A 10,866-nucleotide genomic window follows, 5' to 3' on the forward strand; every position below is an offset into this window, starting at 1 on the left:
TGGGGCAGGTCACAGGGACAGGAACCAGGGGTCCAGACCTCATCCACAGGGCAGGCTTGGGACCTGAGGGGGGCAGGAAAGGGGTCCCCTGGTACAACTGTGCTTATATCCTGGGACAATTGCTGAAGTATAGGGATGCTGTAAATGGGAAGGAATCAGAAGCCAGTTGATTAGCATGTTTATTAAGTTAGACCTGCAGAGCAAGGTCAGGGCCTCCACACACACACAACGCCCCCCATCAGGAGCAAACCGTCACCCGCCAGTGTGGTTTCAGCAAGGTCAGGGACCAGCCTGAGATCGCAAAGTTCTGCCTACCCCAGTAGCAACATCCCCCCCCCTTGGAGGTCCCACCTAGGCTGTTCTGTTTCTTCTGCCAACTCCAAGCTGGAAGCAGAGCCCCTACACTGGGCCCCTCTGCCTGTGTCCACCACCTGTAGCCACTTAAGTCTCCAGACCTTTGCAGTAGCTGTTTCCATTTCCTGGAGAACCATGCTGTGTTTGTGGCAAACCGCTCTCCATCCCTCCACACCAGCCCCAGTAACTCCTTCCTTCCAGCCGAGTCCTAACTGACCTTGTGGGGTTAGGAGTGCCTGGGAGTGGGAGTGGGGCAAAGGCCATAGGAGCATTGGGTGAGAGTCGGAAGGAACAGCCCTGGGAGGGATGCTGAGGGTAGAGGTGGGGATGGTCATCCCAGATGAAGAAGCCAGAAAAGTGGATAGGGGTTGGGTGAGTAGAGCTTGGGGTCCCTTTCTAGGCAGAAGGGTCAGGAGGACCAATAGGGCCCCACCACCAATCAGGGTCATCCTCAGAAAGCCACCAAAATGACATGCCATGCTCTTGCCTGTGTGGTCTATTTCCTAGTATGTGAAATGGGTAGGGGGGTTATGCCCAGCCCAAAGGATGGGCAGCAGCCTGTGAACTTGCATTATTGAATGATGACAACATCACTGGGTCTGAGTGAGGGACCCATACCTCAGGCCCCAGGGTGAGTCCTGCAGGATATTCATTCCACCCCATGGCCACCTAGGAAATAGGCTCCAGGGGCCAAAACCCTCCCGAGGTCACAGGACGTGTGATGACTGGCTGCACAAGGCAGTCCTGGTGCTGGTTAATCGCTCCATAAATGCCCTCTGAGGTCACTGTTAAGGGATGCGCGGCCCGGCACCCCCACTCCAGGCAGGTGACTTGGGCCTGTTTTCCTGGACTGTGCTGCTGACTCAGGCTCCCCTTCCCACGCCCCGCCTTCCGCCTTGCAGGCACCCCCAGGCGGAAGCACAGGGCTTGGAGCGGCAGAAAAATGTCAGGGAGTCCGGCTGTGCACCCAGAGACCCAATACCCGTGGCCCAAGTAGGGGTGCGACCGAGTCGTCGACTAGGACAACCGTGACCTCGGGTTCGGTGGCATTCCATGAGCGCAGTCATTGACGGCCAAGTGGCCCCGGCCGGGCGGCACTCCTGGGCTCTGGCCCACTGGGAGGGGCGGCGATGGCCTGCGTCACTGCCCGCCCGGCTCCCTCCCACCACCCCTGCCCGCCCAAACTCCACCCAGGGAAGGCGGCGCGGATAAAGGTTCAGGGCCGCCGGTGCGGCCCCATACCTACCCCACCACGGCGCACTGGTTCTCGACCCAGGTACATTAAAGGACTGTGGTGACCTCGGACTGGCCGCGCCCGGTGAGTTGTGGGCGGGATCTCGCGGGCCAAGGAGGGGTTCCCCGCTTTAGGCTTTTAAGGTGCCCCACTTTTCTTTGTTCTTGGGACAGGCAGGGTTTGGGATACCTCCAGTCCTGGGAAGCACCCCTTCCCCCACGGGACGTGGAATGGGTGGAGCGAGGCGCAGCCAGCACCCCCTTCACAGGACCTGGGCCCCTGCCCCACCCCCCCCGTCACTCCCCCTCCCCGGAGTGACCTTGAGCTAGTTGCTGTTCCAGCCTGCTTTCCGGTGTGTACGGCCTCAATGATTTAGAGGATTCACACTAGCGAGTCTCTCCCCACGCCCGAAGTCGGTCGGCTTTGCCCTGCCCGGGACATTCTCGCGCCCCCTCCCCAGGACTCTCAGCAGCGCTCCCGGATGGGGGCCGGCAGAGGGCGCGCCAGCGCTGCTGACTCACCGCAGCCCCGAGCAGAGCCGTGCGCGCGGGCCCCACCAGGGACGCCGCGTCACGTCATAGCTCCGGCGGGTGCGACTCAAGAAGCAGGTCCAGCCCGCGAGACTGGGGTGGGAAGCGAGGTAGCACCAGGGTCCCCCCGACACCGGCCACGTCACGGGATGCAGGACTCGCCATCAGCTCGTGGAGACCTCACGCCCCAAAGTCGAACCTTCCCGCGAGCCGCCGAACATGGCCCAGCCACGAGGCGCGGGTATTGCCCCTCGCTTCCGCTCGCGGTAGCTTCCCGGACGGACGCGGGAGAGGTCACGCGACATCCTGCCCATCCTGGCGCGGGGACAAAGCCGGCCCTCACGCCACACAGCTCCGGGAAGAGGTCCCGAGTCCTCCCGGGCCGCTCGCCCTTTGTTGTGGGCACCAGGCCTTATGAATGGCCCCCGGCGCGGGCGGGGGCGTGGGGGCCGGCTTCTGCGGCTCCAGCTCCGCCCCCGTCGCGCTCCCCTTGGCCACCGGGGCAGGGGCGGGGCCAGGGGCGGGCCCTGCGGCCACGTGGGGCAGCGCCGCGGCTACAGCCATTGGCCGGTAAGCGCAGCCCACTAGGCCTTCGGCGCGCGTCGATTGGCCGGCGCGGGCCGGCAGAGTAAGTAGTGAATGGGAGGGGGCGGAGGCCCCGCCCCTTGGAACGTTGCTACATTATAACTTTTTTTTCTTGTTACTTTCACCCCCAGATCTTCGGAGCGGCGGCGGCGACTGTTGCTAAGGGAGGTGACGCGCCGAGAAACGCGGCCCGACCGGCAGACGGCAGTAAGCGCGGTCAGCCAGCGGCGCCCACTCCTCCGGGACCCTCCCCCCGCGCCCGCCTAGTCTCGGTCGACTCCCGCCGCCCTTGAAAGAAGCCGCAAGTACAGTCCCCACCCCCGGAAGGCGCCCCAACGAGCCGACTCGACCCCGGAGCGCCACTGAGATTCTTGATTCGCCATTTGTTCCTGGGACCTTCTCGAAGGGGACACGCGCTGCCCCTCATACCCAGTGACCCCGAGAACCCTGGTTCGGGGAGCCCCGGCCCTGTCCGGAGGCGCGGCGAGGATTGGCGTTGCCCCGCGGACCCCAGTTCCCCAGCGCGGGCCGGGGATGGAGCCGCAGCCTGGCGGCGCCCGGAGCTGCCGGCGCGGGGCCCCTGGCGGCGCCTGCGAGCTGGGCTCCGCGGCGGATGCAGCGTCCATGAGCCTGGCCATCCACAGCACAACGGGCACTCGCTACGAGTTGTCGGTGTCCCCCGACGAGACGGTGGAGGGGCTGCGCAAGCGGCTGTCCCAGCGCCTCAAAGTGCCCAAGGAGCGCCTGGCGCTGCTCCACAAAGACACGTAGGTACCGAGCGCCGCCCTTGCCGCAGCGCACCCCTGGCCTGCTGCTCCCTGTGGCCCCGGCCCCCGGACGGGAACAAAGAGCTCGCAGCTCGGGAAAGGAAGGGGGCGGCCAGACCGGGGGTGGGGGGACTGGCGCGCTCTCGGGCGCCCTCTGCTCGGCCTTGCTTGCTTCGGCCCCCTCCCCCGCCTGGGGTCGCTGCACAAAGGCTGCTGCGACGGTGCCTCCCGCTGGGCTCAGGCGACACCCCTCGCGGGACGATGGGAGCCCTGGGACGGCGCGGTGCTCCCATCTGCGGGGGTAGGGGAGCCGCTGCTGTCGCTTCCCCTGCCTGCTTCTCCGCCGGCTTCCGCATCTGCTCGGCAGGCCTCTGTGCGTCTGGCTGTCTCCTTCCACTTGCGTCTCTCTGCCCCCCTTTGTTCTCGCCACGAGCGCTCCCCTCAGCCTTCCCCTCCCCCTCCCCCATGGTATTTAAATCGCCTCCAGGCTGGGAAGCCCTCCTCCCGCTGGCCTCCGGGGACTCGCTGTGTCCATCCCCAGCGGAGGGGCCTCGGTGGGGGAGGGGCAAGAGGGGGAGGGTCTCCTTTGTCTGAACGGCGGCTGCCTACGCCAGTGAAGGAGGGAGGAGGGGGAGCCCTGCCGGGCAAAGCCCCTGAAGGCTACGTCCTGTGGCCCCACAAAGAGGAGCCCAGGGCTGGAGTTCGTGAATTACCGGCAGGGCTGGCCCTGGGGTGGCTGGGAGGGTGTCACAGGGCAAAGTGGGGCCCGGGTAAGGAAAAAAAGTGTCTTGCTGAGGTGCAAAGGGGGTGCCCCACTCCAGAGTTGGGGTTCCTTGAGAGAAGGGATCTGAACCACTAGCATGGGGTCCCAGGGCCAGATAGTGAGCCTCGCCCCCACTTTCAGGGCCCAGGGTCTAGCGGCCAGGTAGAGATGGGGGTGGGAGGACTTCTGTCTCCCTAGCAAGCACTCCCTCAGCGTCTGCTTCCGCGTCCCTGCCTGGTCTCTGCTGTAGCCTCACCCTCTTCCTTCCTCCCCCTCCCCACCCCACCCCACCAGCCGGCTCAGTTCGGGGAAGCTGCAGGAGTTCGGCGTGGGGGATGGCAGCAAGCTGACTCTCGTGCCCACCGTGGAGGCGGGCCTCATGGTAAATGGCTGAGGAGGCCCCAACATGGGAGGGCAGCGCCCTTTCATGCCAGCATGGTCCCCCTCACACCTGTCTGGGTTCCCCCCCCACCTTTCAGGGCCCTCCCAGCCCCTGTGCCCAGGTGCCCAACCTAGAATGCATACTCAGGGTCTCTTCCCCTCCTTCTCTTTGTAGTCTCAGGCCTCAAGGCCAGAACAGTCTGTGATGCAGGCTCTGGAGAGCTTAACAGAGACCCAGGTGAGACTCAAGTGCCGCCCCTCCTCGCCCAGGGGCTAGCAGGCCCCGAGCCCAACCCCTCTGGAGAGCCTGGGGTTGTTTCTGTTCGGAGGAGGCCTGTGGGGAGGGGACTGGAGCTGCTCCGCCTTCTTGCCAGCTTGGCCTGGTCACCCAGCTTCCTCTTCCTCCTCCCCCCAAGCACTCACCACCTGACCTTGAGGGCCTTCTCTCCCACGGTGGCTGCCATGGGGGATGGGGGCCCAGCTTTCACAAGCCTGCCTGCGGGTGACCTTAGCCCAGGCTCCCACCCCCGGGGCCTGTGTCCCTGAGTGCCCCCCCCTCCAGGGCCACTGAAGTTTCCCCAGAGCGACCTTTATAAAATTTCTGCTAGTGGGGAGAGGGAGGGGCTGGCCTGGGTGACACTCCTTCCGCCTTTCGTGACCCCATTGTGAGGGGTGGGTAGTCACCCCTCCCCCTCCTCTTTCTGGCCTTTGTTCTCTGCCCCAAAAGGGGAGGGGAGGGGCGGGGTGGGGGCAACCAGGCACCCAGCGAGGCCAACACAGGATGTTAGGAAAATATTTAGTAAGCAGCCTGGAGGAAGATGAGGAGGGAGGCCTGGGCTGGCCCACACCCAGGTTCCCGGTTTTGTTGCAGCCTTTCCCCCCTCCTTTTCTCATTTTTCTGGCGGCAGGGCCTCCTCCCAGGAGGGTGACACAGGCCTCAGCTATCCGCCTGCTGCCAGGGTGGGGGAAGCAGGCTGCTGCCCTCCCCTAGAGGGGGTGGGCAGGTTCTAGGCCTCCCTGTCTGGGCTGGCCAGCCGCAGGAAACCTGCTCAGCCGCTTCCCTTCCTCCTGCCTGAGGCCCTCGCCCCCTCCCCGACATGTAGCATCCTGCCCTCACCAGCCGGCTAGTGTGGAAGAGGGGGGAGAGCAGTAGCTGGGTGGTCTGCCATCAGGAGGGGCAGCCAGGTGGGGAAGAACAGGAGTCCTGGGAGCCCCAGGGTGTCTCCTAATTTCCTGGGGCAGATGTGAACTGAGCTCCCTACTCTTGGGGGGGTGATGTGGTTGCCAGGGGGGCCCTCTGTGTTTGGTTCACATCCGCCCCGGGGTGCCTGCGAGGGAGATAGAGAGGGGGGCTGGGTGGATTGACTGGGCTCCCAGGGCTGCTCCCTGCCTGGCACCACATCATGCCTGCCCGGTTGCCCTCCCCAGGGAGGAAGTTGCGGGAGGGAGTGGGTGTGTGGGGGGGGTGACCCAGCTGCTCTTGGGAGCTACCCCAGGCCCTTTCTGCAAGGGGCATTTCTGGGGGTGGGGGAGGGTCATGCAGACTGGGCTGGGAGGTGGGGGCTTCTCACTGCCTGCCTCCCTCGCCTCCTCCCCAAGGCCCCCAAGCAGAGAAGGTTACGCCAGCCGCTGCCAGGGGAGAGCTGGGAGGCGGTTGTTCTGAGTCATCCAGCCTCTGTCACTTCTCAGAAACCTCCCCCCCCGCACCCACCCCGGCCCGGCCCCTGGGGACAGTTCGGTGCTAGCCAGGCCCCACTGCAGACGGGTCAGAGGCACCTCACACCCTCGGTGAAGGGGGACCCCAATTGGAAGGCTCATGTTTGCATGGGCTGTGTTCAGGCCCTGTGGGACCCTGGCTCCAGGGAACCAGTCAGGGCCCCTTCCCACAGTGACGCCTCTCTCTCAGCCTCCGCCCCGCCCAGGACAGATAAATATTTATCTTGAGAAAGCAAAGGTTAGGATGAAGAATTTGTCCGGCAATTCCACCCACTTGCTGCCCACCCCTGTGGCTTAACTGGGAGGGGGCCTGAGATAGGTCTCTCATAATCATAGGCAGAGAGGATCTGGGGGTTTGAGAGGGTGGGGAAAGGCACAAGGTGAGGGTTATTTGAGGGCAGTGACCTCTGGCTAGGCCCCGCCCCCTCTGGCCTCAGTTTCCCCTTAAAAGAACCAAGCTGGCCAAGGAGGGCCAGGCCCCCCTGTCTGACCTGCCTCTGTCCCCCACAGCCCCCAGCGGCGCCCGGGCCGGGCCGGGCTGGCGGAGGCGGCTTCCGGAAATACCGATTCATTTTATTTAAGCATCCGTGGCACCGACAGGGACCCCAGAGCCCAGAGAGGGGCGGCGAGAGGCCCCAGGTCACACAGCGTGGGGGGGCTGGGCCGGGACGGGCTGGGCGCCTAGGGCTGGGACCCTGGGGTTGACGGGCCACTCTCTGCAGGTCAGTGACTTCTTGTCAGGCCGCTCACCGCTGACCTTGGCTCTTCGAGTGGGTGACCACATGATGTTCGTCCAGCTTCAACTTGCGGCCCAGCACGCCCCACTACAACACCGCCATGTGTTGGCAGCTGCAACCGCTGCCACCCGTGGGGACCCCAGCATGACCACTCCTGTGTCCTCTCCCTGCCGGCCAGTGTCCAGTACTGTCCGTGTCCCCCCCGTGCCCACCAGCCCTGCACCTGCATCCCCCTCACCTGTAACAGCCGGCTCCTTCCGCTCCCACTCAGCCCCCACCACCTGCCCCGAGGTGAGTCTGGGAAGGGCTTATCCTTCAAACCCAAGGGTGGGCTGTTTGGAGGGGGTGGAGAAGGGACTCGGAGCCCCTACTGCATGTTTCAAAGGCCATCGCTGGATCCTGGGCTGGTGGGTGGTCCCGGACCCTGAACCCCAAGGCCTTTTCTTATACCCTAAGCTATGTCCCCCTGTTCCATCAGCAGATGGACTGTTCCCCTGCTGCCAGTGCCCGGGCCAGCCCCACCTCCACCCCTGGGGGCAGCCCCACCTCCCGTTCCCGAAAACCTGGTGCCATTATCGAGAGCTTCGTGAACCACGCCCCAGGGGTCTTCTCAGGGACCTTCTCTGGTAGGTGTCATGGCTTCCATGTTGTCCCAGCAGTGGTCACATGCACACACCTCAGGGGTGGGACACTCACCATCCCACCCTCAGATCGTGACCCTACAGCAGGCTGTGTGTGTGCCCTTGTGTGGGTGGGAGTCTTTGTGTCATTCTTGCCCCCGGGTCCCATCCCTTGGGCATTCACCAAGGCGCTCTGCCCCCTGTAGGCACGCTGCACCCCAACTGCCAGGACAGCAGTGGGCGGCCGCGGCGGGACATCGGCACCATCCTGCAGATCCTCAACGACCTCCTGAGTGCCACGCGGCACTACCAGGGCATGCCCCCATCACTGACCCAACTGCGTTGCCACGCCCAGTGTGCACCTGCCTCTCCCGCCTCAGACCTCACCCCAAAAACTACCTCCTGTGAGAAACTGGTGGCCTCGGCCCCGGCCGCCCTGAGCCAGGCCCGCCTGGGCAAGCCCACGGGTGAGTGTCCAAGGCGCCCCACCCATTCTCACCGCTCAAGGCCCCTCTGTGTGCAGCTCAGAGCAGCTGACCCACCTCAGGCTGGGGAGGCACCAGCTGCCGTTCGGCCTGCTCTGAAAGAGCCTGAAGAGAAGGGAGTGTGTGTTGGGGACACAAAGTGTCCTTGTGCCTCCCGAGGGGGAGTGGGGTTCCTCCTCACATCCTCTTCGGGCACTTTCTCCAGATGGCAGGTGGAGCCTCTGTGAATGGCCGAGCCAGGGAAGGGAGGGGGGCTGGCTTCCCCTCCTCCTCGATGGCCCCGTGTTCCCCCACTTGTTTTTACCCTATGAATCCGGAGTCTCGCAGACTGGTGATGCCACTCTGTCCAGTGGGCCCCCAGCCCAAGCCACGAAGGGGAAACCATGGCCAGAGCTCGAGTTCCTCTGTCACAGAAGCAGCTGGAAGGGCTCGAGCTGCAGTTAATTCATGCGGTGACTGTGTCTTGAGTGCTTGTCTTGGACACGGCCCTGCCCTCACAGGGCTCACAGCTGGTGTGCTGGACTTTCAGACAAGTTTTAATAAACCCACAGCTCCCAGGAGTCTGCTGGAGATTCATTCCCTGGATACTCTTGATCAACTCCCTCAATGGAACTAGTGTCCAGGAGGCCCTGGACTGTGCCTAATGCTGGGGGGCATTTGCTGGGGGCCCAGCCTCTCCCCGGGGGTCATGGTCATTGCTTCCTTTACAGGGGACCGGCTGCGGCAGACGGAGAACCGAGCCACCCGCTGCAAGGTGGAGCGCCTGCAGCTGCTGCTCCAGCAGAAACGGCTCCGCAGAAAGGCCCGGAGGGATGCCCGAGGCCCCTATCACTGGCCACCCAGCCGCAAGGCCGGCCGCAGCGACAGCAGCCCCGGAGGCAGTGGTGGCAGCCCCAGTGAGGCTGCGGGCTTGGGCCTTGACTTCGAGGAATCTGTCTGGAAGCCAGAAGTTAACCCCGACATCAAGTCAGAGTTCGTGGTGGCCTAGAAACCTTGTCCCTCACCCCTGCCCAGGGTGGCTGAGAGCATCGCCCAGCTCAGGAGGGCAGGCAGTGGGCACTGCAGGAGGCCCCTCCCTCTTCAGCCAGCGTCCTGGTTTTTTAAAATTTTCATTTCTTACCATGGTTTTCCAAACCCTCCGTGGCCTTGGGTTCCTGCCTCCTCGGTTCAGCCTCACATCTCCCCACCTCTTCCTCTGTACCCCCACCCTCCCTCAGCCACGCAGGGTCCTTCCCTGCCCACCTTCCCAAGCTCCAAATATGTAGCAGTCTGTCCAGATGGTTCAGAGCAGAAATGAGGAAGAAGCCCCCCTCTTCCGCCGGCTCTGATGCTCCACCCCCCCCCCCCTTCAGGTTTAAGTCTAAAATGTAGATGCCTCATTTGCACTTTACAGACAGGAGGGGGCCACAGAGAAGAGAACCCCCACTGCCAATTCTGGTCTCCGCCTACCCAGCAGGGCCCCGCGGGGCTCCAAACACCTCACAGGACCCACAGCTGCACCAACCAGGGGCTGTCTCTTCCACGTCTGTACTACTTTCTCTTCTTGGTTTCTTTTTCCTGGAAAAGAAAAGCTGTTTCAGGGGAGGCTGGCCAGAACCTGCCTTGGAGTGCGGGTCCGGGTGTAGTCAGTACCCTTTCCTGGCAGAGAAGGGACGGAGGGGAACAGACTTGCTGCCTGCCTTTGCTGGCCACGCACTGTGTGACGCTCTTCTGATGCCACTCTCCAACCCCACATCTTTTTTTTTTTCCCTGAGCTCTGGGTATTTATAGACTGTTAATTTTCTGACTGAGCCAATAGTAGTTGGGAATCTCTTGAAAAATCAGGAGAGAAATTGCTGTGGGGTCGGGGAGATGCCCCCAGCCCTACTTCTCAGCCCAACCTGAGTGATCTGGGCCTGTGGACTGTGTTGGGGTGACTCTCCTGCAACCTGGAGGGGAGGGGGTGCTGAGCTGTGAATCTCATGGTTAGGGGCTACACTGTAGCATTAACCCCTTGGGAGGGTTGCTGCTGGTCTAATTTGGAACCTCCCCACTCATGCCCATGCCCCAGGGGTCTTCAGCCCCAGAGCAGAGGGACAGGAACCTCCCCTTAATTGGGGCCATTTCAATGTGGGTGGAGTTTATTTTTCATTCACTTTTTTTTACTGATAAATGGAGATGTCTGGGCCTTCCCCCCACACACACACCTGTCTGTCCTGCAGGATACCCCACCCCCTGCCTGTCTCCCTCCTTTTGTCCTACTTGTAGATGAACTCCCCCAGGTCCTCACTCCTTCCCCATATGTGTTTCGAGTTAATGGTTTCAGATGTGAACATCATGTGTTAACTGTAGCTCTGTAAATTTTTTTTGTGGGGGGGGTGGGCGGGGAGGAGGGGTCAGAAAGTTAGGGGTCAGAGATTTGTTTTGTTTTTCTAAAAGGAGAGAAGAGGGGCAGATTTGTTTTTGAAAAACTGTCTTGGATACCTATTTAAATGTGTGTTCTCTTTTATTTTGAACAATTTTTAAGTAATGTCTATACGCCCCAGGCAGGAACCACCCTTGCCCGGCCCCCCTCCCTCACCATGCCCAGCCCCTGAAGAAAGCATTACCAGTTCTGGGGGTTGGGGTCTGGCTGTGGGGTGTGCCTGCACTTTTCGTGAGTTTCCTGTATGAAAAAAGGCCTGCACAAACACCAACACCATGATTTCAAGTAAT

At 62.6% G+C, this 10,866-nt stretch overlaps 1 protein-coding gene across 4 annotated transcripts; it reads left to right on the forward strand.

The window, feature by feature from the left end:
• Positions 1-1,514: 1,514 nt before the first annotated feature.
• MIDN (midnolin) lies at positions 1,515-10,638 on the forward strand. Of its 4 annotated transcripts, none has more exons than XM_059697365.1 (9): positions 1,515-1,672; positions 2,835-3,470; positions 4,528-4,615; positions 4,790-4,852; positions 6,841-6,969; positions 7,053-7,358; positions 7,546-7,693; positions 7,894-8,154; positions 8,883-10,638. In XM_059697365.1, exons 2-9 carry the CDS (start codon positions 3,238-3,240, stop codon positions 9,158-9,160), a joined length of 1,506 nt encoding a protein of 501 aa, XP_059553348.1. In that variant the 5' UTR covers positions 1,515-1,672; positions 2,835-3,237; the 3' UTR covers positions 9,161-10,638. The 4 variants fall into 4 exon arrangements, with proteins under 4 accessions (XP_059553348.1, XP_059553349.1, XP_059553350.1 ...); XM_059697366.1 differs by having other exon boundaries at positions 7,549-7,693; XM_059697367.1 differs by lacking the exon at positions 6,841-6,969 and having other exon boundaries at positions 1,516-1,672.
• The last annotated feature ends 228 nt before the right edge of the window (positions 10,639-10,866 follow it).

The sequence above is a fragment of the Myotis daubentonii genome, chromosome 5 (assembly GCF_963259705.1).
Source record: "Myotis daubentonii chromosome 5, mMyoDau2.1, whole genome shotgun sequence".
In the NCBI taxonomy this organism is placed as follows: domain Eukaryota; kingdom Metazoa; phylum Chordata; class Mammalia; order Chiroptera; family Vespertilionidae; genus Myotis; species Myotis daubentonii.